This window comes from Drosophila santomea, chromosome X (genome assembly GCF_016746245.2).
Source record: "Drosophila santomea strain STO CAGO 1482 chromosome X, Prin_Dsan_1.1, whole genome shotgun sequence".
NCBI lineage: Eukaryota > Metazoa > Arthropoda > Insecta > Diptera > Drosophilidae > Drosophila > Drosophila santomea.
The window spans coordinates 20879607-20907320 of record NC_053021.2 but is presented as its reverse complement, the minus strand read 5'-3'; the positions used below and the strand labels follow the sequence as shown (position 1 = coordinate 20907320).

At 42.0% G+C, this 27714-nt stretch overlaps 1 protein-coding gene across 3 annotated transcripts in view; it reads left to right on the top strand.

Moving 5' to 3' along the window:
* Positions 1 to 5671: 5671 nt before the first annotated feature.
* LOC120456652 (protein amalgam) overlaps positions 5672 to 27714 on the top strand; it is a 36807-nt gene continuing 14764 nt past the window's right edge. The window contains exons 1-3 of one of the 3 annotated variants that reach the window (XM_039643583.2): positions 5672 to 5768; positions 20809 to 21139; positions 21904 to 22043. In XM_039643583.2, the coding sequence (XP_039499517.1) occupies positions 20875 to 21139; positions 21904 to 22043 (405 nt within the window). In that variant the 5' untranslated portion in view covers positions 5672 to 5768; positions 20809 to 20874. Of the gene's footprint in view, positions 5769 to 20808; positions 21140 to 21873; positions 22044 to 27714 lie in introns of all 3 variants that reach the window. The other 2 variants (XM_039643584.2, XM_039643582.2) reach the window with 2 other exon arrangements.

The window sequence follows — 27714 nt, the reverse complement described above, 5'->3', positions numbered from 1 at the left end:
ACTCCGCAGCTCTTGCCCAAATCGCTTAACACCCGCCACTCGAACTTCAAACTTCGAACAGCATTCGTCGCTGTCTTTACGGCCATTTAAGTGCCGTGGTCCCAGCCGGAATGCCGGAATGGAATGCCAGTTCTGTTCAGCTCAGTTCAGCTCAGTTCAGCTCAGTTCGGTTCAGTTCAGTGTGGTCCGAGTCGGTTCAGCCCGAGTGGTCGTGGTCCAAGGATTGCCGACTCTGGCTCCGACTGCGATTCCGATTCCTGCCGGGTGCCCCGTATTTATTGGAAACAGACACGCGACCGCTGCATATTTTATAAGCGCTAATGTCGGACGCGGTGGAAGCCCCCAAGGCCCCCGGAGCCCCGAAGAAGCCCCAGGACTTGCCAGGACTTGCCAGGAATTGCCAGGAGCTGCCAGGAACTGCCGGGAACTGCCAGGACACCCGGAGCTTTGGGGGCTCTCGTTACAAATTGTAATAAACCTGCACATCCGCTGCCATTAAGTGACTTCTAATCAACTTTATGGCATCATTTTTTCAGCAGCCAGGCGAGAGTCCAGGTGTTAATGATTCAATAACATTAGCCTTTGATAGCCGCTGGCGTTTGCGAGACAACCACCGACATTAATGTGGTTACTTTCTCTTCATAGAGTGTTATTTTTTTATTTTTTATTTTTTATTTTTAGAGCGGCAGGGGGAGGGCTCTGAATGGCTGGGGCTGGTCAATTGTTGCGTGACTTTCAATTTGTTTAACATTTTCGCCCCTAATGGGAACAGTCGCTCGACGAGTCGACGGGTGGGTGGATGTAGATTTGGGTATGGGTGTGGGTGTAGATGAGTGTCCCTAATGTATGCCATGATTTTTGCCTTTAAACCTAATCAATTTGCCTGTCTGGTGACACGGCCACCGACCGGAAGCTGAAGCTCACCCGCTCTGAAGTACAAGTCCGATTCGCTGGCATTAAAAGCAGTCATTAACTTTTAAATGAAGCAACGGAAACAAGATAAGCACGTGAGGTGGCAGGCGAGCTGACCCCTGACCCCTGACCCCCGTACACAGCCCACTGCCACGCCCACCACGTCGCCGCAACCAAATGACCCATAATTATTCAATAAGAAATAATAAAGTGTGGGACAGAGGAAGTTGCAGCGAAAATGGGGGGCACATATTTCCACTGATGGACAGGCCAAGGCTCGAGGGGTGCGGGGGAGATGGGGAAATGGGTTTTTGAGGGTACACCGAAAAAAAAGAGCCCTAAGATCAGGGGCTGTACAACTTAAACACACTTGCTGTGTCTGAATTGGGTGAATAAAGCTCTTTTTGACTTTGAAAAATTGACTTTCAGGTAATTCAAAATTGTATACATTTTTCTAGTAGTGAAGAAAAGCGTTATATTAAATGCCTTAAGAATTAATAGAAAAAAACATTTCCAAGATATTTAATAAAGGCCCTCATTTATGCAAACCAATATTCTATTTGGGCTTAAGATTACTGAACTTGATTTAAAATTTGTAATACTAATTTTACATAACTATTTGACAATATGTATATAAAGTAGATATTATGGTTTTGATTTTGGTGCTTAGGTCTTTTTTTCTCGGTGTAGCTGGTATTCGTCGACGTTGACCCGGGCCAAATGATTGTTGCGTGACTGGCAAGTTTTTTTCAATGAAAATTCCTTAATTTGCCAGGCCATAAGGTCCTCCGAACGCCCCCTGACCCCTGGCCCCTGGCCCGTGACCCCTGACCCCCGCAACGTCTTGTGGCAATGTTGTCGCTGTTAAGTAGTTACATTTTGTAGCGATTTGCCCGACAACACCAATAAAGCATCAAACACAAGGGACGTCACGGAAAAATGGGAACTTCGATTGGGGCAGGGGCCAAGTTTGTTGATTTCCGAACATCAAATTTTAGCCGTGAAAGTCGGGACCTCTGGTCCTCACATTCTATTTTAGAGGGGAGAGGAAGGCGGAAAGTGACTGATTTGGGGGGTAGTACTCAATCTCTGATAACTTCCCCGCCAGTGACAAACGTCTCTTTCTCTAGAGCATTGCATACTTTGAATCCTCTCCGATATAAATGTTCATCAAGCATGTTGAGTAGAAGTTTGTTTTATTTTGTGCATTTTATAATTTATAATTATGGTGAAACAAAGAAAACCTTGCAGTAACTAAACTAACTAACTAAAGTTGCAAAAGAAGCAAACGCTAATTCTTTGGTAAACATTCAACACGATTGCTCAAAACACATCGATTAACACAAGAATTAGCTATATCGTTCGAACCCATTTGTTTTATGTAACCCATTCACCAAAAAAAGCTTTGAAATAAGTTGACCTAAAATTCAAATGATTTCGCTGCTTTCTGGCTTATATAGTTCCTGAGATCATTATTTGTACGACTAACATAAGGCAAAGAAATACTTTAATGCTATTCCTCTATAACCGTGTGTAACATTCTGTCGAATGTGACAGAACTCCACGAACTAACACAATATTATTTCTGAATGGGAATTAAAACTAGAATAATAAGGGGCACAATCCCCAAACTGTGATTTCCCTAGATGCCACAACCTTACAACTATGCCGATTAGTTACATGCCCCATAACCCAACCGCTATCGCTCGACTGCCCATCTCCGGAACGATATGGTTTTTAACACGCATCTTTTGGTCCCTCCGGTCTTGGCTTGGGAACCCGGAACCCGGAATCCCGAATCCAGAATCCGGAATCGGAGGCCAAAGTCCACTAATTATATGATGTGCTGTCAACTGTTACGAATTCGAGATGTTTATTGTTTTTGGCAGGATGCATTGCGGATTTGTGGAAACAGGAACCCAGGACTTTGTTATGCAAAAGTTCCGGCCCAAACAGGATGCGGGGCATGCGAAACCTTTAGAGAATAAGCCTTTCACGAGTATTTAGTGTCACATCATTAAAATCGACAAACAACATTTGTGAAACAACAATTCAGCAGAAACTACGATGCTACATCCGCCCGGCCCATCCGTTCATCTATTCAAACTACGAGCGAAAATCTACAAAATTAATGAGTCATCGTAAAAGTTAACAACTTGCACAAAATTGTTTATCTAAAGTGCTAAGCTCCTCCGTTGGCAACTCTATAAATTGATGTCCTCGATTGGATTGCTCCGGCAAAGAAGGGTCTCTACATCGCCTCGCAAAGGAACAGAGAAACGGGGGTGGAACACGCAGACGTAATCACTTTTTAAGTGTTAGACAATTTATGATACATGAAAATGTTTTTCCTGCTTAGAACACACACACACACACACACACTCACACCTGTAAGACAGTAAGACTCAAAGATTACTTTGGGCTCGGTTTACCTCAGTCCTGCTCAAAGGGTTTTCCCCGACCCTCGCAGTTCTGTGATGTATTTACATGTTTCGGAGATGAGTGCGTGACTTCTCTGAGGCTCAGCATTCATTCAGCATTCATTCAACATATTCCATTTCTATGTGCCTCTGTTTGGTTCCCAAGTCGGGCTAGCATCGTGAGTGGAGTGCTTTCGAAGCCCGCTTATTGGAAATTAAAATCCACTCACGCTCCCACCGCTGATGTAATTCTTCCCTGGGTTGTCAGCGCAATAAACACCTCAAAGTTGATGACATTTCATTAAGCCCGTAGTGGGGGTCGCGGGAGGTTGGGAGGATGGGAGGAACTGGAGCTGGCGTGCCAAATGAATTTACTTATGAAGCATGAAAGTGGGTTTCTTTGGTTACTTTCGGGCATACGTAGACCCCCATTTCGCACATTTTGTCTCAGACATTGATGAAAATTTTCGTGTTCATTTGGTGAAAAGGTTTGACGGCGTCGCCGCCGTCGACGCATTGAATTTCATTAAAACAAGCGCAAAAGTGCTTTTACCTAGCTCACCTCAGTCCATCCACCCACCTATCCACCCACTTTCCCACACACATGAAAGGACGACCTATGATAGGCAGGGGATCCTGCAAGGACTCTCGCTCTCATCGCGACCTGGCTGACTAAGTGTTGTCGCCTTTTTGCCTTTATTGGTCTCCTTGATTTGCCAAAGTGATGTGTGGATGGGAAGGGAAAACCCGGATCCGAGAAAGGGGAAAAGGCAGGCGAAGAAGTCCCCTTTAAGTACCTGGTAAGTGAATTTCCCAAAAGGAAGGAGAGCGCCAACAAAATGACTTTGATTGCAAAAGCCACAGTTATTTAAGTTATTTAACGCTCCTTTAGCGCCTGCAGTCGTAATTATATTTTGAGAAGGAAGAATCCAGAACATTAAGGACATCTCAGTTGTTCAAAGAATGTTTAGAACTAGCTGCAATGATCGCCACAGCTACCCACCTGTATCACTTTACTTACAAGTGCAGTACTATTTAAGTACTATTTAAGTACTATTAAGTACTATGCAGTACTATTTAAGAAGATGTGTAAAAAATTAAATGTACAAAACTTGTTTTTACCACTTAATTAAACACTATACGAAATCCATTGACAAGTGTGTAAAAGGAAGAAGAATGTGCGCTCGGTAAGATTAATAAATGAGTAAAAATATAATTTTAATATTTTATTTTAAAATAATATTTATTTTATTATTTATATAAAATTTTATTACTTACAGAATTGTTTGAATCTGACTATTGGAAACCTGTTAAAAGTTAAGAAAACGGCCATCTTCTATCGCTATCTTCTGCTTGCATGTTTCCTTCTCCCTTGCACTTCCCTTAGGTTAGTAATAGATATCTGATAGTCGCGACACTTGTCGCGTCCTCTTTCTTTTGTTAAAATCGTATTTGGACACTTAAGTAAAATGCCTTTAAAAGCGAGAATGCAATATGAAGATAAATTTTTTACTTTATAGTTTTTCCCAATACGCTTTTGTTTTACTTAAACTTTCCCCAAAATAATATCCTCAACAAATATTCGGCAAAAAATCAGGTAAAGTCAGTTTATATACATTCTGTATGAGTTTCAGAAGCACTTCAAATTGTATGCTAACTTTAAATTTGAATAAACCAAAAGTATCCAAATGATCAGGCTTTTCCGCGATATACAATACATCTTGTTTCTTTAGGTTTATCTCCAAAATAATACAGATTATTGTATAAAAATCGTAAATAATTCAACAACTTCGGTTTTTGTTTTCTTTTAAAATGACTTTAAGCCAATAAAAGTGAACTGGGTAAGCCCAAACTATCACTTATGCGGATCCCTGCGTTTCAAGTAAGGGCAGTTGCCCTGCTAAATTACCCAGCTTCAAAATGTTTCTGGCAACATGTTGCCAGAGGACAAGCACAGACGGCTTCGTCCGCCACACGAGGTGTCCTTCGGACGCAGTGGCCCGCTTCGGCTGGCTTCGGGATGGCAGGCATGGGACTCGGGACTCGGGACTCCACAGTGCCAGGAGTCGGGAAATTGGGAAATCGGATATCGGGACGCCCGTGCTGCCGAAGGACGAGCACATTGCGCTAGGTCGGCCCAATGCGAAACGCGCTTGGCGCGACAGGTTCAGTGCTCGGGCAACTTCCTAGCGCGTCGGTTCAGTTCAGTCCAGTGGATTCGAGACACGAAAGGACTCAGTTCCAAACTAAGAATTATAAAGTTTCGAAAAAGGTTTTCGAGTTGCACGAAACACAACAACGAGTGAAATAACTACTCGAGCAGAAAGTCAAAAGGAGAGTTTTTGACAAGTGTTGGTTGATTATTTTCCAAGTTTTTTTTGAGTGTTCGCCAGTGCTTTGGACCAGTTTCGGAGCTTCTCTTGTTTCTCGAAACAGGTAATTCTTAAAAAACGTCAAATTCAAAAGTTGTTCGCGAAGTCTCTATGTGAGTTGTGACTGCGTATTTCAGAAATCACTAGTGAGGTGAAGTCAATCCCTTGTTCAATTCTTTACTCCGTTGCCCGTCGATCGCTGCCTCCATAATTTCACATACTCGTACGCATGTTCACTCAGTTGTCAGTTGCATTATTGGTATGATAGCTTTTCCAATCCATTCCTTTCAAGGCCATTCAACCAAATTTTACACCAATCGAGTTATTTCTTCTTGGAATGTCTATTCAGCTCATTGCATTCCCATGCATTTCCTGTTTTCTTACATCACATTAACTTTCTTTGTTGGGATATGTGCATCTTGAGTCACTCGTTGGAAGCCTTTATCCTCGTCTCTTGTTTCCAGTGAATTAAACAGTTTATTTGCCCAGTTGTAAATTAAGGCTTGCCAGTTATTTCCCAAAAACAAGTTGCATTGTTTGCTTACATAATGATTAGGTATAGGTATTAACCGTATCTTAGCCCTCTTGTGAATAGAATATATGTGCACCTCTTATGGCCGGAATCGTACACTTTGTTGCCATATCTGGAAATCAATTACCACTCAACATTTACTTAAAGGAAAGAACGACAAAGTGTATTTCTGTTAGGTCCCATATTAGAGATTTGGTAAATAATTAAACACAATTTTTAAAACAGTTTCCTTTTTTGTTTTTATTTGCTTATCAATACAAGTTTTATGTGACAACAAATAATCTGATCAAATAATACATATTAATGTTTGCAAAACTTTTTATTGGTTTGTTCAACAACCAGAAATACTCGTATGTTTTATTTCGAGACTGTTATCCACATATAGCTTCGAGCCCTTTGTGTGTTTCTGATTTCCGTGAAGAACGTTCACCCACCTGAACTTTAAAACCCCATTCAATCTCACGCTTATCCCGCGCCATCCGCCACCAGTTTGGCACATTCATGAGGTACCTTTTCTGGAAGACTCCTCCGAAACTTTTTGCCATCGAACAAAAGGCGCCAAAATGAGACTGCAGCATCGAGGAGGTAGCAGGCCAAGTTTTTAGATGGCCATGATTTATGTTTTATTAATATTAAAAGTGATTTATTAGCCATGAAATTTGTGAGCCAACTTGGTCGTTGGCCCTTACCCTTACCCTTACTCGACCGACCAGGTGAAGGCAGTGCTGGCTGCATGCGCGTTTCTTTAATTACAGATGGAGTGGATGGAGGAGGAGTCCTGTCCGGCTGCAGGCTCCATTATCCTTAAGCGCGGACCCGGCCGCTCATTATCCCGCCGTCCGAACTTAAGCTAAACTGCTGCACAACGAGATTAAAATTGTAAATGACAGGCAGCGTGACAGGACAAGGGAGAAGCAGGCATCTGCTCGTCCTTTAATGTCCTGCGTCGCACCGCCACGCCCCGCCCCGCCCCGCCTCGGCTTCCTCATCTGCCGTCGCATTTTGTCGTGTTTTTAATGAAAATGAATTAATTAAATAACGTTTTTACTCATTCGCATCGCATCGCATCGCCTTGCCCAGCAATTGTCTTCCCCTGTGCGCAGGTGTGCGTGTGAGGATGCATTTTATATTAAATAATGAAGTGTGTACATTGTATGCAGTGGCACACAAAAAGAGCAAAGTGGCAAATGAAAGGGCTTTATGCGGCAAATGTACATTTTTACATTTTCGGGACAGGAATTACATATGGCTATCCCAAGTGCACAGAGAGAATGGTAAATGCAGTTTTCCAAACCTTTTTTATTAGTTTCTTAGGAAACATTATATGTGGATGTTACTAATTAATATCCTTTTTGGCGCTGTGATACAAAAAATTAAAGCTAACCATTTCGTAATTATATTTGGAAATCTTTTTTAAAAAAATGTATACAGCTTAACGAGATAGTTTCCAGGCACCAAAGCAACGTACAAATGGTTCTCAACCTAATTATTTTCCGGTTTAGCTGTCCAGACATTCCTCAAGTATCCCAAAGCTTTAGCCAAATCTGAGCACCTCGGTCAGACTACTAGTTAATTAACTAATATCCGAAGGGCAGAGGCGGCGTTGGCAGTCTGCAAAAAGGGGTCTTTGAATTTGTTCTGCATTTGGGAGATTGAAAATATTTCTGGATCTTTGAACGGCGCTTTCTCTTCATATGGATTTGAACTGATCCAATTAGACGCATTCAAACGAAAATTAATGATGAAACTGTGACCGGTCTCTGCAGACGTAAATAGCAAATATACTATATTCATTGTAAAGTATTAACAGTCATCAACGCAGCCAATTTTGATATTAAGAATCCTAAATATTTACCCGTAAACCCGTTCTAAATTGCCGATATCATTTCCGCCCAACGCGTTGCAACTTCCCCAGAATCTGCCTTGCCCCTGGATATTTGCGTAAAACTATTGATTCACTTCCCAAAAATGGTTGGCATCCATTAATTAAAATCCACATCCTCCGTCTACCCCGCCCCCAGAATTATAATTCAAAGTTAGCTCAAATTGGCAATATTTGGCATTTATTTTTTAAGCTACTCTTAGACTCAGGTTTAGATTTTAAGTCTGTAAAGGAACTAATTAACAGATTAAGTGATTAAGTTTCTGTAACCAGCCCAGTAATAACAACTAATTCGAGTAATAGCTGCATCCGAGGTGGACCCACTTCGCATTGTGCCAGGAGTTAAGCTCCAATTTCCTTGTCGAAAGCAGCAAACTAAACTGACGGGTTGCCTGGGTATTTAATCGGCGCTATTTGGGAAGTGGATATGTCCGAGCAATTCGAGCGCTAAATGATTTTATGGGCAAAAAAGTGCAACGGCGTGAAGATGCATTTTAGGGAAATTGACTGGTCATTTTACCTGCAACTAGTTAGCAGTTAGCAGTTAGCAGGAGTTCAAATCAAATGTACACTAAATTACGGATTCACATTTCCGAATATTTTGTTTTCCGTAGCGGACCACCGATTTCTGATTTCACAGACAAACCGCAACGAAACAAAAGAAAACATCGAACAATAATTATGGGGAAAATTGGGAACAAAAGACATTGCCGAATAAAGGACGACAACGGCCACCGCCCAGCGAAAATTAAACGAAATTTTCACAATCATTATTTTCCCGACCAGACCCCCGGCTGCCGGTGCCGCTGCCCAATTCGCCCCGCCCCGAATCCTGTTGTAAATAACCCCATTTGCTTGTTTAATTTTTCGTTCCGGCCAAGGCAGACGCAGCGGAGAATGGCTCTCCTGCATATAATACAAAATGTCAGCGAATCGAATAAATCAGGCTGCAATACTCGTGCATATTTAACCCCAAGATTGATCGAGACCCAGTGAGGATATATGGTGGAGCGAGCGAAAGAGTTCTTAAAGCAGCTTGATTTCCGTTTTTGTGGGCTAATAAATGACGTGTCACAGCGAAGCGGAAACAAACACAATTAAAAACGCATCAGTGGCAAATGGCTACACATGTGAGAGCTGGGCTCGGGCTCGGGCAGCAAAGGGTTAAGGACGGGGTTTGGATGGCCAACAAAGCAAACCACAAACAACCAGCACTTGCACATTAACAAAAGGCAAACAACGGCGGCGGCAGTAGCAACACAATAAAAGAAATATTTTCCATACATAAAAAGAAAATTGCACAAACAAGTGAGAGGAAACGCCAGAACGCAACGGTTTCAGTTGCTTTAAGTAAAAAAGAAATAATGCCACTGCAACAAAACCGGGAAATGGCAATGGCAATGGCAAAAGCTTTTCCCCCACGGACCACGCTGCGTATGCGTAATGTTGTTGAGGGGGCGACCGGAGGCAGGGACAAAATGCATAGAAAAGCGGGGGCAATTTGACAACAGAAATTAGCCAGCAAGACAAACAGGTAAATGAAAAGGGAAGGCGGTGGAAAAGCCAACGCCAAGAAGAGGGCAAATGCATCCAGGGAAATACTCGTGCAAGAGAAAAATTGAGAGCATTAACTGCGCACATACAATAGAAGAAAATAATGGGATGTAGATGTACTACGCATCTGCATGTGGAAAACAAAAATATTATTGAAATTGACATTAGTAATTGGGCATTACAAAAATAATGAGCACTCTAATAAGCCAATAAACATGAGCAAATTGCTCAAGTGGCTCTTCTCATTTGTAAAAGCAATTCGATACTAAGTACTGCCGTTCGAACATATATGAAATATTACAGTGCAGAACAATGGGGGTATCCAGATGATATCTGTAAAAAAAACTCTCCCATGGGTTCTGTTCTCTTAGCATAATGATTTGGCGACATTTTTTAATATTATATATTTTTAATCTTTAGATGAACATTTTTATTTTTATACCATCTAGACAGCTTAAATTTGTCTTATACAATATTTACATATATATATACTATAGATTTATATTGCGTTGTATTTCCTTTCCTAAAACTCCTTCGATTGAATCATATAACCTTCAAATGCAGTGCCTAAGTATTTAATATTTGAATGAAATTACAAACTACAATTTCTACACTCGGTTGTGTGGGATACATTCCTAAATATAATTTGGATGCCATAAGGTCTATTCTTTCTTGAAAGCGTGAAATCAAACAAGCTCCTGTTTATGCAACACACCAAAATTCACAAAATTCTTCCGATAAGAGACGTGTATGATTTGCTTTTAATTACGGAGTGCATTGCCACTTATGTACCTTTGCAACATACCTTTCAGTCCGAATTAATACCAAACATTCGTGTGGTAGAGAAATCGTGAAAAGCAGTTGTTTATGCACAAACGAACTGACACTTTTCAAGCAAAAAGAAAAGACCGTGAAAAGTGTATCGCAAAAGCACAAGATGAATCGAACTCTAGGCAGTATTCCCCGCTTTCCACAGTTTTGACACCCATGTAAGCTATTTTTCGAAGACTTGCATGCCACCTTGCCCCTTTTCGCATGTGTAGCTGCAATAAGCAAGTTGAGCAGATCATTTACACAATATTTGCATCGAGCCAAAATCAAATAGAGCCGGGAGTAGTGAGTTGTGAGTAGTGAGTTGTGAGTAGTGAGTTGTGAGTGTGTGGGAATACTTGGCGGTAGTGGTAGGCCACTTGAATTTTGATTAGACTCGCTCGCAAAAATGTCGACACAAATAGTCAGTTGAATATCAACAATAAGAGCCGAAACAAGAAAGCGAACAACTTAATGTATGGCAGCAGTGGCATATTAAGTGTAATAAATACAGACGTGCGTGTGCAGGTACTCGTATTAACATATGTGAGTATTTTTGGCCTGATTAAAGCTCCTTTCTCAAGTATTAAGGCTTAAGCTGAATTTAGCTTGTGGCTTCCCAGTAAATTGTATGAGCCCTTCGGCAGTTACGGCTTGCCCAAGATATTTCACGCTTTCCGGCTGCAAATATTTGCAGGCATCGAGGCGCAGCTTAGTTTTGGCCATAATTAAAGCCGATTTAATCGAAATTAATATTGGAACTGAGGGGCGCTTTAAAAGGACAAAGGAAAATATTATGTCGATTAACTGGGCGGCCAGGAAAGGCATTTCGCATTGATTGATTCGCACAGTCGGTGGGTATTTATTGCGAAATAAGGACTCAAATCAATTGGCCATTTTCGTTTGCTTTTGGCAAATAACAAAAGGGGCCCAACAATTCCGCAGCGGTGTTTATAAATAATATGGAGTAAATTCTACAGGCAATTGCAAGTTCATCGCTTTTGTTGTACATCTGCTGTTGTTGCCGCCTGGCATTGCCAACTGGCCACGAAATTTAATTAAAACGATTTTCCATTGGCAAACAAACTGCGGTGTGGTGCAAAAGCGAAATTCCTCCTCATATCCAGAACCCGAACCATTTTTGTCTCGCGGTGCTCGTTTTGTCATTAATTTAAAAATTTGTCTGAACCCTTTTCAACTGACAAAATCGGGACATGCTGGAACACTCCCCACCACGCCTACCTCGCCCACGCCGCCCCAAAGGACTCACTGAAAAATAAAAATATTTTGAGGTTCAGGAAAATGTGTATTATCACACACAAGAATTATGTGCCAAGGAATTGAAATTTGAATTGTTAGTGTAGTTTAGTTTGTCTAGTAAAATCAGCAGAATAATGAACTCAGCGTTTGCAGAAAGAGAACTCTTTGGAAGTACAAGAAACATCATCTAAATCCAGAATATTAGCTTAAGCTTTTTGCAGGACTTCTGTTACTAACTGATTCCAAATGGAGTAAGTAATGCTCCCACAATTTGTTCTCAGTGCAAGCGCACACATGTATGCACATAGCAAACCCTGCTTTCGTTTGAGGTTGCCACCCTCTCGCTCTGCCCCTCAGGTATCCCTGCCGGCAGTCGGTCTCTTTCTCCGACATGAAAAAGGATGTGTCCTTGCGACGTTGACTCATTGCATTGCCCACACAATCGCACACACGCGCACCCAGCCAGCCGCACACAAGCACACCACACCCATGCTTTCACGCACACACACACACTAGAGCAGGAGCAACAGCAACAAGTCAGCGAGTCATGTTTTGCTTGCCATTTGTAAAGTTGACCTCAGCCGTTTCCTCTCTATTGAATGGGATTCAGCTATTTGTAGCATTTAATACACATCCGCATGCCCCAAGTGGTTACCCCAGTTGACCCCACACAGTGACGCACCGCATTCCTCCTGATCCTGCTGCTGTTGCTGTTGCTGTTGCTGTTCCTGCTCCTGGCACTTGTCACTTGCTCCATGCTCCATGCTCGTCTATGCTGCAGCACCACCTCATTCGCTCTCTGCTGCTGGCATCTCCTGCTTGATGGACTTGGAGTCGACACACGAAATGTTAGCAAATTGTTGGCATTCACAGCCTGTCACCACGAGAATACAGTACCCACTCGGTAAATGCCATTTGCTGCGGCCCCGTGGCTCTAATCTATTATGGCATCTATTTTCTTAATTAATGTAGAGTTTCGAAAGCTTATTCAATGTTTTTTAAAAACTATTTAGGTATATACTCGAAACTCAAAGGATAAACACTTGCGTTCGCGATAAGGCAAGCTCACCGTGAAACCCAGAACGAACACGAAGCATTTATTCCCTGTTTCTGGACGCACATTCAAATAATCTGTGACATCTTCTGAACAGCCTTTCCAGCAACTATCAATCACAGATTACATTGTTTCGCCATTAAGTCAGCCCTGAGCAGTAGCCAGTACTTTGTGACCTGATTATGCGCCCCCAGAGCTCTGCAGAGGTTGGCAACACCTAGTCCACGTGTCCCAAGAAGTGGGCAATATTTCGTTGGCAAACAAGGGGCCTGGTAAACAGTCAGAGTCGGAGTAAGAGTCAGAGTCCAGAAATAACGAAATTCATTCGCCCCAGAAATCGGATTTCTGCATGTCAACGGGCGACAAAGAAACACAAGCGGCCAGCCAGCCAGACAGACAGACTGACTGACAAACATCAACCGCAGAGTGACAGTCGCTTGAGTGTGGGTGCCCACTGGCCACCAGTCAATCCAGTTAATCCAGTCAATGACCCACCCACCAGCCATCGCACTCCATTGGGTGTCCAGACGACAGTTAATTTCCTATTTGATATTTGCTGTTAATCTAATAAATTTGCACGTTGACTAAATCGACAGGCGAGCGAATGAATTGAAAGCCAGCAGACAGGATAAGTGTGAAGGGGTGTTAGCACACACATGCACACCACACACACACACACACACACACACTTGTTCGGGTAAAAGACATCCAGATCCCTGCGGCGCCCATTGTTGTGTCCTTCTTAATCTCGGAATTAATCTCATTTAACCTATAAACTGCACTGGCCAGAGCCACGAAACCAGCTCCGCCAGAATCCTCCTTGTAATCCTTTTGTCACAGTTCATGACTTGCCAGCTTTTCGGCGTTCCTGCTCCAGATCCTGCTCCTGCTCCTGCTCCTGCTCCTGCTCCTGCTCATGCTCCTGCTCCTGCTCCAGCTCCTGCTCCCACTCCAACTAGATCTTGGCTTGCTCCATCTGCTTCATTTCCACCATCCGCTCCGCCTCGCTCCGGCGGCAGCCTAAAATGGGCAAGAGCTAGGCGAAGTCTGCTGCTCATAAATTGCTTTTCCGGCAGGATTGGGCTGGACTTACAGATTACCTCTAGCCGCAATCGATCACAATTCAGAAATAACAGCAATGGTAAATCAGTTTTAAATAATAAATATACATAATAATAATGGGTGCTGAATACTTCCAAAATTTAATTATAAGTAAATGCATACTATATGTGTGCTATTCAACTGATTACCGAGCGTTATTACCTAGAAAGATGCTAAGGATATTTTTATGAAAAGCGAGCGAATGAATGTAATTGTTGTTGGGGTGTCCACCTTAATTTATATACAATCAAAGGTAGCACCTTAAAAAACCAACAAAACCCTTTTTCAATTGAGTTTTAGCTTAAGCCCCTTCCCATTGTTTATTTTACACCTTCACAGGAACTGAAACCGAAACAAAGCTACCTTGAGCTACCCCTCACTGCGTACCCACCACTCTCGTTTTCGCAGCTCTAATAACATTTTACATTTCCCATAGTTTTTCCACTTTTTCCACTTTTTGTTTTCCCCCCTTCTTTTTTGGTTGTTTTCTCTGGCTCGGGTTGGGCAAGATTAAAACTGAAGCTGTGGCTCCGGCCAGACATGGGGTGCCCCGCATCCCGCATCCCGGCTCATCCCCGACCCCCATTCACCTAGTCTGAGGATAGTCTGTCGGGGATCTGTGGATCTGTGGGTCTCGGTTGCCATCTCTGTTACACGGCAATTACATGGCAGAGAGCGTGGAAAGCTGGGGAAAGCAGCTTCTCAGCTTTTTTGGGCGACGCGGGACGGGGCCAAAGTCGTTTGTTTGCATACCTGGCTAGCTGGTGATAACAATAATCCTTGACAAGCCATAAACATCTTAACGTCCTTGCACCCGTCGCCGCTTTCCGCTTTCCGCTTCCCATGTAGGATTCACCGTTCACCGTTCAGCATTCACCATTTACAATTTACCATCACCATTCACCATTTCCATCCAGCGCAGACAAATAGACTAGAGTTACAAATGTCGCAGGAGTCACAGGACTCGCAGGAGTCGGGCAGGAGTCGGGCGAGAGTCCTGATATTGCGGGTGTTTCGGGTGTTGCGGGGTCGCTCTTTGAAATTGTAAACCCAACAAGCGCTCTCAGAGTCGCCAAGTCAATTTGAATGTTTGTCCGGGGGATTTGCCTTTTTGTGCGACCTTAGCACCCGCTTTTTTAGCAAGAGCCCTCGGGTCATGGCCCTTGAATAAGCAGCTAATTCGTTTATTATTTTTATTGTTGCGTTGACATTATTTACGTAAGCTGCTTGTCAGCTTTTTACTTACGGAAAATGAGGCAGAAGAACGAAAGCGGAAGGCGGAAAGCGGAAGGCTCCGCGTCGGAGACTTTATTATATTCATTTCCATTTTATTTGCCCATTTACAAGTTTCCATCTTTATGCCTTAAGTTTCGGCCCGTTCACCCCTCCTCGTTTCATCTTCGTGGGCAGGTCCATATCCTTTTGGCCAGGTCGGATGTCGTGTCCTGTCTGCCGAGTTATGCCTTTATTTGGCACTTGACGGCAATTGCCTTCACTCAACTTAGCCAAACCGAATCCTGAACTCAGCTGAGCCGTTGCTCCTCTTTCGCTTATTGACTTGGTCGGCTATTGATAGAGCTTATTACGGATTACGGATTTCGTATTGGGGTTTGTGGATTGGTTACTGAGAACAGAGAACTGAGGATGGAGGATTGGGGCCAACGGGGTGGATGGGTGATGGGTGATGGGCGATCGACTTGGGTGCCAAGTGACTCGGGATTTTCGCTTCACTGCAGCTGTTTAAAGAGACGTTCTGGCTGTTGATTTTTAATCAAAATATCATAAATTCCAACAGCTTCTCTTTTAAATTGTCAAGCAATGGTACCCCCATAAAAATGAAAAATCTAGCATTATCATCAATATTAAAACATACAGAGAAATCTATTGAAAATTGTTTTAAAAATTGCGACTACTTAGTTATCAATAAAACTTCTAGTTTTCATTCTGCGCTTTCATTTTAATGAAATGAAGACTAGACTACATTGTAAAATATTTTAAATACATTAATGCGCTATTTTGTTAATTTACAAAAATTGCAAAGACTTAGTTTTGAGTCTTTGAAAGACATTCTCTTAAATCTCTACACGAGATTTCGAAATCCGAACTTATGTTCAATTAAAAAGACCTCACAACCCAAGGGACTCAATTAAAGAGATTTGCGGCTAAGAAGTGGCCGCAAAACGGGAAAACAAATCCTCAGATCTGGCCTTTCGACTTCCTCTTTCAATCCCATCACTGTGTAAGGCAGTTTTCCACTTGAGCGCGGGCACACACAGCATAACTAAGGATAACTAAGGATCAGGCCAATACGACAATTGTTCAGCCATGGTCGTGGCATATCAACTGCCCCTTTCCGGCCCCCTTCTCCACCTTTTAGCCGGCTCAATGGCCGCCAGGTCAGGTTGGTGGAGATGATATTGAAGTTAAAGCCAAAGCCAAAGCCAAAACCAAAGCGGTCAATTAGACCACAAGGCGTGGTGTGCGGTGGGCGGTGCACGGTAGGCGTGGCCAAGTAACAAACGACGGAGCCGAAGAGGTGGAAAGTTGGTGGAAAACTGGGAGTTGTGCCAGCAAATAAAAATATGACACGAACTGGCATTTTTCTCGTGCAAGTGGACCAGTTGACACTCACGCATATTCAGGCATTTTCTAGCTCTGGCCAGAGGGGGGGATGGGAGTGTGGCAGGGGCGTCGGAGGGGCGTGCCAGGGGGCGACTGTGCGACTGTGCGACAATTGCGCCGCTGGCCCCACGAGGCGAGTATCTCTGGCCTGGACTGCTCATTTACACTTTGCCACATGTCCCAGTGTCTCGGAAATCTGTCGCATCAGCACTAAAGTCCCAGACTAACACGAGGTGCATGTGGGGCATTCCAGGGGCGGGGTAAGTGGGGGGGGGGGGGTCTTTCAACAATGGGTGGGGCAAGTCAAACGGTTTGCTGCATTATTGTGCGAGGTATCTGGGCAGCTGGAGCTTGAATCGCAGCTAATGGCCACGTGGCCACATGGACCGTGGCTTCTGGTTTTGGATTCTGTTCAATTTTAAGACCTACAGTGCTATTCATCTGTCAATTTAACAATTCTGTATGGTTATACCAAAAGATCTTCCAATCATTACGATTTATCACTTGGTGTGAGCATATGTCGCTTTGCAAATATAAATAAAAATTCGCATGAGTAAAAACACAAAATATTCGCATAGCACATTATTGATTCTGCCAAAATTTGGGCAAGGGGTAACAAATAGTTGGGCTACTCAGTTGGATTGTTGGATATTTGGCTATCAGACACACACAGCTATGGCATGTGGGATTCTCGGTGTGTGTGCTTGTTAGATGTTAAGCAAATACAGTTATACTAGTTGTACAGTGGTGTCCTGCCCATTTCAGCCCCCAGAAATCTCCGACCCCGTTTTCACAAGCGCCGCGAGAAGTAAGTTTTGCTGACCATGACAACGACCACGTTCGGGGAAAGTGGGTAAAGTGGGTGGGAAAATGGGAAAATGAGCACGTTCCATGGCCAGTCGATGTCCAGTAGTCATCTGCCCCACAGCCAGCCACTATCCCCCGAAACTATCTGCTTAATTCTGTTTACTTTGAAGCAAAACTTGGCATTCCCAAGTGTGTAATTTTAAATGTCAGCAACTAAAGCACACAAGCATGCTTGGCCGCAAACACAAACTGATTTACTTAAAGTTTTCGGCTGGAGAAAACAAAAACCAATTCGAAGCGGGTAGGAAAATATTTGGCAGCTGGAAAAACTACGGGAGGAACACGGGGGAAATGCAAGGAGCTTGCCACTTAGGCAACAAGCAAACAATAAATAGCCAGCATTTTCCGTTCGCCTTCTGCACATACAAAAATTACATTAGGCTGCTGCCTGAGCCCGAGATCTCGCATCCCAGGCAAATTTTCTCTAATATTGAGTTTCAGACATGGCACTTTGTTTCAATTAAAAGCCTGAATATGCCCGTCGAGCTGCCAAAAGGGCTGGAATTTCAGATTGGCCGGGTGTGGAGGCTGCTACCCTTCAAGCTGTCCCTAAAATGAGTGCACCTGACAGAACCGTCAATGTGCTCTGTTCCATGGAATGGTTTTTATCCATATTGTTAACTCTCCCTGTGCGCAGCCCAAAATCATTACAATATTATCCCCGGTAATTCAATTGGTTCCGTCGAAAGTGCAACGAAAAGTAGATGCGGTCCCCACGTGGCACACGTACACAATTTTAAAGAACGACAGATTTATTTAAGGAACATTATTTACCTTCTACAATTTTACTTAAACCAATTCTGCCCAAAAGCTTGGGTATTGTGCTTATCCAGTGAATAAACTGCATTTTTTGTGAATCTCTTTACGGTTTAATATTAATCTATTTTATTACAAATAGCAATAGCAATAATTATAGCAAATAGAATAGATATATGAAATACACACATATATAAAACTAAATAATGTCACTTTCAAATAGCATAAACAGTTTTGTGTACTTCCTCAATTTAAATCCAATTACTTACTACGAGCTCGCATATTTTCGCTTATTTGGTTGTGTATTTGCTAACAACAATATATAATTAATTCATAATTATTTAGCCAAGCACAATAGTAATTAATTGGCAAATATCCGAGAATCCAGTTGCGCAAACTATGCCACTTCTGGTGCAGTCAAACAATTATTTGTATGGTATTGGGGTTGTCCTCTGGTATCGGGGTACACCTTCCTATCTGGCGATCTCATCTGGCGGTGGCACCAAACTGGAACGGCAACTGTGACAAGTGCGGAGAGTGTGGAATGTGTGGAAAGTGTGGAAAGCGTGAAAAGCGTTTGAGTACCGAGTGCACAAAAGACGCCCGCATAGCCGACATCAGAAGATTATTGAGGGGCGACAAGGACCGGGTACTAAGTGCTGAGGAGCTAGGATTGGACATGGGCGACAGATAGGACACGTTTTCAATAAAACGCCTCGCACACGTCCCCACACACTAATGTGCTGGCTTCGATCCAGCCATCACAGCTCAAATATTTGGGCCCAGCTTTTGTGAGCTCATTAAATTTCGTCAATGTAAATATGTGTGCCGCTGCAAAGGAGAGCGGTGCCGAATGCAACACGTTGGTCCTTGTCCGTGTCGGTGTCCTTCGAAGGCTGAAGGACGCAGGACGAGGAAGGCGAAGGCGAAGGCAACGGCGAAACCGACGGGGGGCAAACGACAGCCGGCATATGCACTTCCGGCACATTTCCTGTTGCGACTCCTAGTCCTCGTCCTTCGCTCTCAGAATTTATTACGTGCAAATGTAAATAGCGGCACGTGCGGGCGCCGTATCCTGCGCTTCACTGTCCTTCGGCTTTGTGAAAGGTTCTAGTCCCATGCCAAGAAAAACCAGATACACGTTAGCAAACCATGCAAAATATTCTGCTTTAGGTGCTCAGCTATATCAATATCTTACTACATTTGTAATATTTTTAATGCGCTGACTCGTTTGAGATATGCACAACGTTGCACAGGGAGTTATAATATTGGAAAACTCCTCAGGCACATTTTTATATGCGTTACTCGCAGAATAAGAAGCTGCTCTTATAGTTCCCGAGCTTTCGAAGTTCATACGGACGGACACACAAACGGACACGACTGCATTCACCGGGTAATGTTACTGACCCACAATATGTACATTTTGTAATGTCGGAAACGCTTCATGCTTGTAACGAACTTTGAAACGGATCCAGTATAATATTTAACTCTTCGAGTGGAGGGTGTAAAAACGCTTTATTCAAGGGTCTTGGCCATCAAAAGCCCGTTACTCTGTTAAACAGTTTTTAAACCATCTTTACGTAGATGGCACTACGTGCATGCACTGTGCATGAGGGTACATATTTTTCTGTCTATTATGCCATTAATAGATTTTTGGCATGTACATATATATATGTACATATGTAACTATTTCTGAACCCCTTCAAAAACAACAGTACAGAAATTAGATACGTTTAAATTCAAAATTTTTCCATACACCAGTAGGGTAAATGTCAATAAAGATAAGAAAGCACAAATTATTACAACGGGGTGCCCATTTTTGTATATTTTCCTTATTATCACCCTTTTTATATACTTTACTAATTACGGCAATTTTCGAAACTGTATTTATTAACCATTCATACTGACATGTGTGTGCTGGAACAAAACCGCTTACTATTTCCATGGGAATAGACATAAGAAAAGCCTTAATTTTCCTATCCAAATAAAAAGACTTTTTTCTCTGTACTCAAAAGGTTGCCGCTTTTTGTTGCCTTAAAAAATCCCACTGCCGATTCTTCGTTGGCTCCTTCGTCTAGCAATAAAAATGGTGGCGTCGCCAAACAAAGGCGAGGCAACTCAGTGTCTGGAGTCCCAAGTCATGTTTCCTCTATGCTCTGTCGTCTAGTTGCCACACTGGGCATGCAACGCTCTGTCAATAGATAATGCAGCCACACGATACAAAATACAAAATACAAGCTACCACCAGAAACCAGATACCAGATAGCATGGCAAATAGTGCAATATGTACGTACGTCTGTTTAGATTCTTTATTTTGACTACTTGACAGTGGAGAAAATGTGAATGGAATTCGAGGAAGTAGATATTAGAAAGGCAAAGAAAGGAGTGCTTAAAGTGGAAGACCTTTATATAGCCAATTAGAGCTAATCGGTGGTATTGCTTACTACTGACTGGATAGCAGAAGAAAAGAAAATTAAAATGGATGGTGTGCTTTTCATTCGATATGTACTCGTACCTATGATTGTTATTTCATTAGTGTGAATCGACATTGATGCTTAGAACATTGATATAATTGTTCACTGATTAGTGAAAATCAAACAAACTGTAATTGCACCATATATATATGTATAACTAAATTGCGACCTTTGCCTTATAACTTATTCCAGTATCCCCATCGAAAAAAGCCGAGTAAACACAAGAGAAGTCATGCCAGAGGAGGCTAGGACAGTATTATGATGAACTTGCTGGTGGTGAAGGAGAGCGGCGAGCGGATCGCCGACAGCAGCTGTAGCCAGGAGCATAGTACCCGAACTCTACCAAAACCAAAACCAAAACCGCCCCAAGTAGCCAAACTTCGCAAGCTGGCGCAGCTGGAAATTGCACCGGGATCGGGACTGGTGGGATCAGGAGCCGGAACCGGAACCAGAACCGGAAGTTGGTGCGGACAAGCTATTCGGTGGCAGTTGGTGTTACTTCTCCTGCTCTGTAATTGCATTGGTAAGTGCTAAGGGATCCTCATGGGATCAAATGTACGAGCTCTGGCGCTGGGCAAATGCCGATTAATGTTTTCGCTTTGCTTCCTTTATTACGATAATCCTGCACTATCGAATGGCTGGAATATTGGTAATCGACAACTCTACAGTAACCGATTTACCTTCATTCCGGCTTTTACTACGTTATGCTTGCTTGGTTTTCCCATTTAGGTCGATGGCAGTTATCGACCTAACTGGTTTGTTCAGCTTAACCATATTAATTTGCCTACCGTTAACAGGCCGCTCGCTACTAACACTTATCCACTTGTACAGAAGCAAATACACAGAGAAAAAAATATACACCACCTTTTTGACACAGGGCTATACTTTGTATACAGATTCTAATGAATACCCTAATTACGCATAGCCATTTTGGCTCAAAACATAATTATATGATTCTTACAAAAATCTTATGGCATTAACATTGCATTGACAGAGTATTTAAGAAAGCATTTTAAATGCACGCGCTTAATTATATTTATAGAGTGAAAACAGAAAATGTTATTTCCACTTTGTGATGGTTGTTAAATTGGACAAACAGTTTTCTTCTCTGTGCACCAACGCTCACACAGTCTCACACTCACACATAAATATCCACTTACACGCACACACAACACATAGCATATGTAAATTTGTTCGAAATTGTGTTAATTGTTCAATCAATGTCTTCTCTTCATGGAAATGTCAATTGAAATGAAGATCTTACCGTTTCGAACAAAATCTCCTCAGTGGGCGCCTTCGAGCCGGACTTTGTGATTCCGCTGGAGAACGTGACCATTGCCCAAGGTAGAGACGCGACCTTCACGTGCGTGGTGAACAACCTCGGGGGTCATCGGGTGAGTGGTGACGGTTCGTCAGCCCCAGCCAAGGTATGTATCGGTTTCAAGCGCAGCGTTGAATTCTCAACTTCCGTTCCGTTCTGTTCCGTTGCGTTCCATTTCGTTCCGAGTCCGTTTCGTTTCGTGTCTTTTCGTTTCATTTCCGATCTCTTCAGTTCCGTTTCATTTGCCATTTCAAGTGCACAATATGCAAATATGCAAATAACTTAATACAGTTTTAACGATTTTCCAATCTAAAAGGCACCAATAACAATAACGAGTTCCCAACTGCACCACAATTATCGCAATTATGTAACCGTTAAGCGCACCTATTCCTATTATACGCATTTCTATAGTTAACTACCAGTATAACAATCATAGCACCATACAATACTTACGATATACAATATATACTAGTACCCACAAAAAATATGTATGTATGTATATAGAGCACTCTGCATATTAAACGCCCCGATGCACAGCAAAAGCAAAAGCAACAGCAACAGCGAGTCGTTGCTGAGACAAAAGGACCAAACAATAACAGTAGCGAAAATATCAACAATCGCATTGAATCGATTTGAATCGCATCGACGAATCGAGCAGCAGCATCAAAATAAATTTAAATAAACATGGCACAATTTATGCGATGCGAAATCGAAACCGAAAAATGCAAAGCTTATTGTTTTTATCATCGTATTATATTATTATTAGGACTCACATTTAATTTATAACACTCACAAAGCGGGCAATCCAGGCATCCAGGCATCCGGGGATCGGGGGATCCGGGCTCCCGACTCCGGCATTGTGTCAAAGAATTTAAGCGATAAAAGAGCAGCGCACAAAAAAAAAGCGCCAGCTGAAAGCGATTGTTGTTACCAACAATAAACAATCGTGTATCGTTAAAACACAAAAAAAAATAAATACTATTACAATAATAAATGCGAAATAGCTTTTATTCAGCGCCTCCCAGGGGGTTGTACTTACATATATGAGGTCGCATCGCATCGCGTAAACAATGAAAACAAATTAAGTCGTTATATCAGCGAGGATTTAATCTCTTTAAAGCCTGGTTATCCCTTAATCACGAAAGTCGTCCGTTCTAAGCGAACAACGGGGTATTTTATGGAATTGTTAAAATCCACGAGTAGGCATGCGAAGCTGTGAAGAGTAACTATAGTAGGTTTGTTAATTGATAACTTTTACTTTTAAATGCCTGTAAAAAACATTAAGTGCACAAACAATTACTGAGCATTACAAGACAAGGACCATGAATTCGTTTGTAATATCCATTTAATACCTATTAATAATAACCATTGAAATGTAAGCATTGCAGTGAAACTGAAGAACCACTTTACATATATGTGACCGACGGCCCACAGAACTTCTTTCTGTTTCAATTTTCGATGCTTCCGCGTTAAATGCGTTTTTGTGTGTGCAATGCCCACAGTATCTGGATACCTCTCTATCGAAATTCAAATGGGGTTCAATTTCATGAAGTCATAGTAAAAACTAGCAAAATTTTAGTTTATGATTTCGAAAATTAAGTCACAGCTAACCTTTTAGTCCCCTAATATAGACAAATGTCTTGTCAAAATGCATGATTTCACATTATTTTCTTAGGTGTTTAACCAAAGTTCTACAGCTTAGATAACCCCATCAAAAGGGTATCTGCTAGTCCCCACTAGCACTCTCTCTTTCTTGCGCCTCCGTCTCTGTCTCTGACTCTGTCCTTGTCGCACTGCGACGATTTGCGTCGCGCATCAAAGACTGTTAATCAACGAAATGGCATCATAAATAAAAACGTCATTTCATATAAATCCTTCCATGTTTCAATCAAACAAAAAGAACAAAGCCAAGCTGCAATAAAATGGTAGAAGCGGGCATAAAAAATGAGAGAAGTAGTGCCGCATGTCATTTCATTTAAAGTATTAATACATTCTTTCAAATAAGTTATTTTCAACGCAATAAAATGAATGGCGAGGCGATGGATAACAGCTAACAGCCCAAAAGTTAAATTACAATTAATTTTGCTGGTGACATAAAACATAAGCTTGCTATCGTTAAATTTTATTTTTTTTTATAAAAGTATAACCATATTGCAATTATTCGTTTTTCTATTCATAATAAACAAGTATTAGGGCAGATTTAATCATACGATCTAAGTCAAAGATCCATAACTTTATTCCATTTGGGGTTTATGAGGCTGGTCTGCTTTTCTAACAAAAAAGGGCAAGTGTGACCAGGGTTCAATTCAATGCAGTCGCATGCAATACACCCAGTACCTCGTCGGCTATGCATAATTTAAGATTTCATTCACAGAAAACTTTGGATGAATTTGCGAAACGCGACTTCTGCTGCTCATCCATTTGTAAAACAACGCTGCCAACAACTCGGCGAACAATGCGAAATTCATGGCATTGTTTTCATTTGTGTGTTGCCTTCTCGGTCGCACTCGCACCCGCTTTCCGGGTCTATCTCTATCTCTGTCCCTCTATTTGTACCTTCCTTTCCGCTTTTCGGTTCGTTTTTTGGCCCACATCCTTGGGCATCTTTTACTGTTTTTATTTTCGGTTAGTAAAATACAGAAAAATATTAATAAAAATAAATTCAAGCGCACCGAGTTTAAACCGAAACAAACTTTGCACCATTTTTGTATATGTACATATATAACACACGTATGTATTATCCAAGTGTGTGCTTGTGTGTGCGAGTGTGTACGAATGTGTTTGTGTGTGCGTGAGAGTTGTGCTTTATGTAGTCGTGTGTTGTCCATGTAGTAACTGTAGATTTACTTTATGACATTTGCTCGCTTTATTTGCATTTACATTTGAAAATTTTTTACAATCCGTTTTACATATTCACTTCTCCGCTCCGATTTTTTGTTGGCCCACTCTTTGTTTGCCTGATTTTCGTCACAATCCGTTTGAGCCTTTGTTTGAAATCCCCGAACCCCCTCCCCCACCAAAAATTCAACCGATCTTCCCATCCCACCCCATCCCATGCCGACCCATGCATTACTCAATAAATTTGCTTTATTGAGTAAATAAATAAAACGCCAGTGCCGCCGTCGCGCTGCAACATCAAACGTTCATCCTGGCTGCCGTCGTCCATGGGTATTTATTTTCCAAGAGGGCTCATAACCCATCACCCATCACCCATACCTCCGCTCCACCCACCGCTCTACCCACTCCATATTTCCGAGCACCCACCTTGCCACACCCACCGAACGTCCGCCTATTGACACACTCAATAAAAAAAGGGGGGGAAAACGAAATGCGAGGTCTGGGTCTCAGCTGTATTGGCTTTCCTGCTTATTGGATTGCCGGACCCGCTACAGTGTAAACGTGCAAAAGGGCTGCCTGGTTGGCATATCACAAAAGGACTAATGGCAAATATTTTATCACTTTTTACTCAAAAGTTGTATCAATCAGCAGCGATTAAAAAAGCGCCAGAGCCATGGTGATTTCAGTTTCTAGCTTTTACAGTTTTAACACAAAGAGATGCAAGGGTTTTTCAATGGCACTTTTTTTATCCGGGCTTTGGAACTTACAAAGAATTCAAAAAGAGGCTTAACTCACTGAATAAATACTCCAAAACATAAATTAGCGCAGAATTCCTGAACCAACGTTTGACTAAGTCGTATGTTCAGAAAAGTTAAATCAAGGCATAATATGAGAATATTTAGTAAACACCAGAGTTGTTGGCACAGTTTAGTTATTATTTTTTAGCTTTTAATTAGTGAATGACAGGGAGCAACCAATGTTGCCTAAGCAATAATTTTTCTTATTAGATTCGTCGTTTTCTCATTCATACAGATAACATAAAATAAATAAATATATTAACATAAATTTTCATTCAATTGTATTCTTAAGACTTGAACAATTTGATGTAAGCTTTTGAGAGTAATACATTCCAAAAACTAGTCCTGCTCATTTAAAATCACCTTTTCATTAAAATAATAAATGTGCTATCATCAAATAAATAAATGTGATATTTGAAATTGTAAACCAAGAGCTCTAATTGTTTGGTGACCTTCAAAATAATTAAAAAACACAATTTCGAATCAAAGTCATAATCAGTTACCAACCAAAATAGGCTTAAAAATTTAACTGTTAATTGAAAACTTTTTTCTTAAAGCCATATATATACGCTACTTCCTCAGAATAATGACTTGGGAATTCTAAGCCGCGAAGACACCATTCGGAAATGGAAAAAGTTCGTACAGGTTAGAGGATTTTTCCTAATACTCGTTCAATGCCTATCTGTCAAGTTTTCTCCTGAGTGTACCGATCCCACGTTATCGTTAGTTAGTAAGTCCTTTTCCAACGTTCCCGTTCCCTTTCCCCGTTTCCGTTTCCTTTCCCGTTCCCGTCTCCGTTCCCTTTCCCCGTTCCACTTTCCGGATTTGCGAAACCCGTTTCGTTTCGTCCGCACAAAGCCGCTTAAGCCTATTAGCTAAAACCCGTAGACTGCTCTCAGTCGGGACATCATAATGTTAATTAAAACTAGTCGGAGTAGAGGGGCTGCGAGGAGGGGCGCGACGGGGCGGGTCGGGGATTAGTGGAATGGGGGAGCATTGCGAGTGTTGCAACGTTAGCCTGCCTGCACCATACATGTTACCCATACCCATATATACCCATACCCATACCCATATATCCTTTTGGTCGCTTTCCCTGTGCCCATCCGCTTTCCTTGACGTTAATCCACTCTTCTTTCTAATTGTGCATGCGATGTTAATGCCAACTGATTAGCCGCTTTACAACGCACCGCCAACTGCACCCATAATTCATGACTCTTGTGTTTCCTTTCCCTTCGTTTCTGTCTGTCAAACTCTCTCTCTCTCTCTCTATATATATATATCCCTCTCTCTCTCTCTAGCACACACACTGTCTCTGTGTGTGTGTGTGTGTGCGATGCACATGTGAGCGATACTTCCTGTTGTATGTACCCTTGTTTTATCATTGCTCTTTGGTTACAAACAGAAGGAAAATAACGTGTATAGAAATGCATAAGAAATAAGAAGAGATTGCATAAGCGCAAAATGTTAACTAATTGTTGAATGTTTCTTTTCTCCACAAACACAAACTAAACCCATATCCACAAAAACACACTAAAATCCATTCGCCAAATGGCCAACGATGGACGCTGAAAACCGAAACCCAAAACCCAAAACCCAAAACCCAAAACCCGAAAACCACAAACCCAATTCCACTAATTGCACTTGAAATATCCCTTTTCATATCCACCGACCATAACAACACCACCAACAATGACTCTAACAATCTGCTCTCGATGGCAAAACCACCGAAAAAAAATCAAAACCCTGCAACCCAAACCCTACCCAAACCACCCCAAAACCAAAAACTTGCAAAAACTCCTCCACTGCTCCTGTGCGAAATGGAAAATGGCGTCAAATTGCGCTGACATTTGACGATGACAACAACAAAAATACCAATAACAATGCTACACCAACACAATAAAACAACGACCTCAACTCTGAAACCAAACTGACTATCAACACTATCGCCGGCTCCTTTGAATCCATTGCAACGACACTGACGCAAATGGCCAAACTTGGGAAATCCGTCACACAATTTCCACCACCCCTGCCCAACACTCTACCCCTGCCAAAACTAACAATTGACAAACAAACATAAAAACCATATCCATCAAACAATCAACTACATTTGGTATTTCTTCAACAACCTTACTTAAACATGCG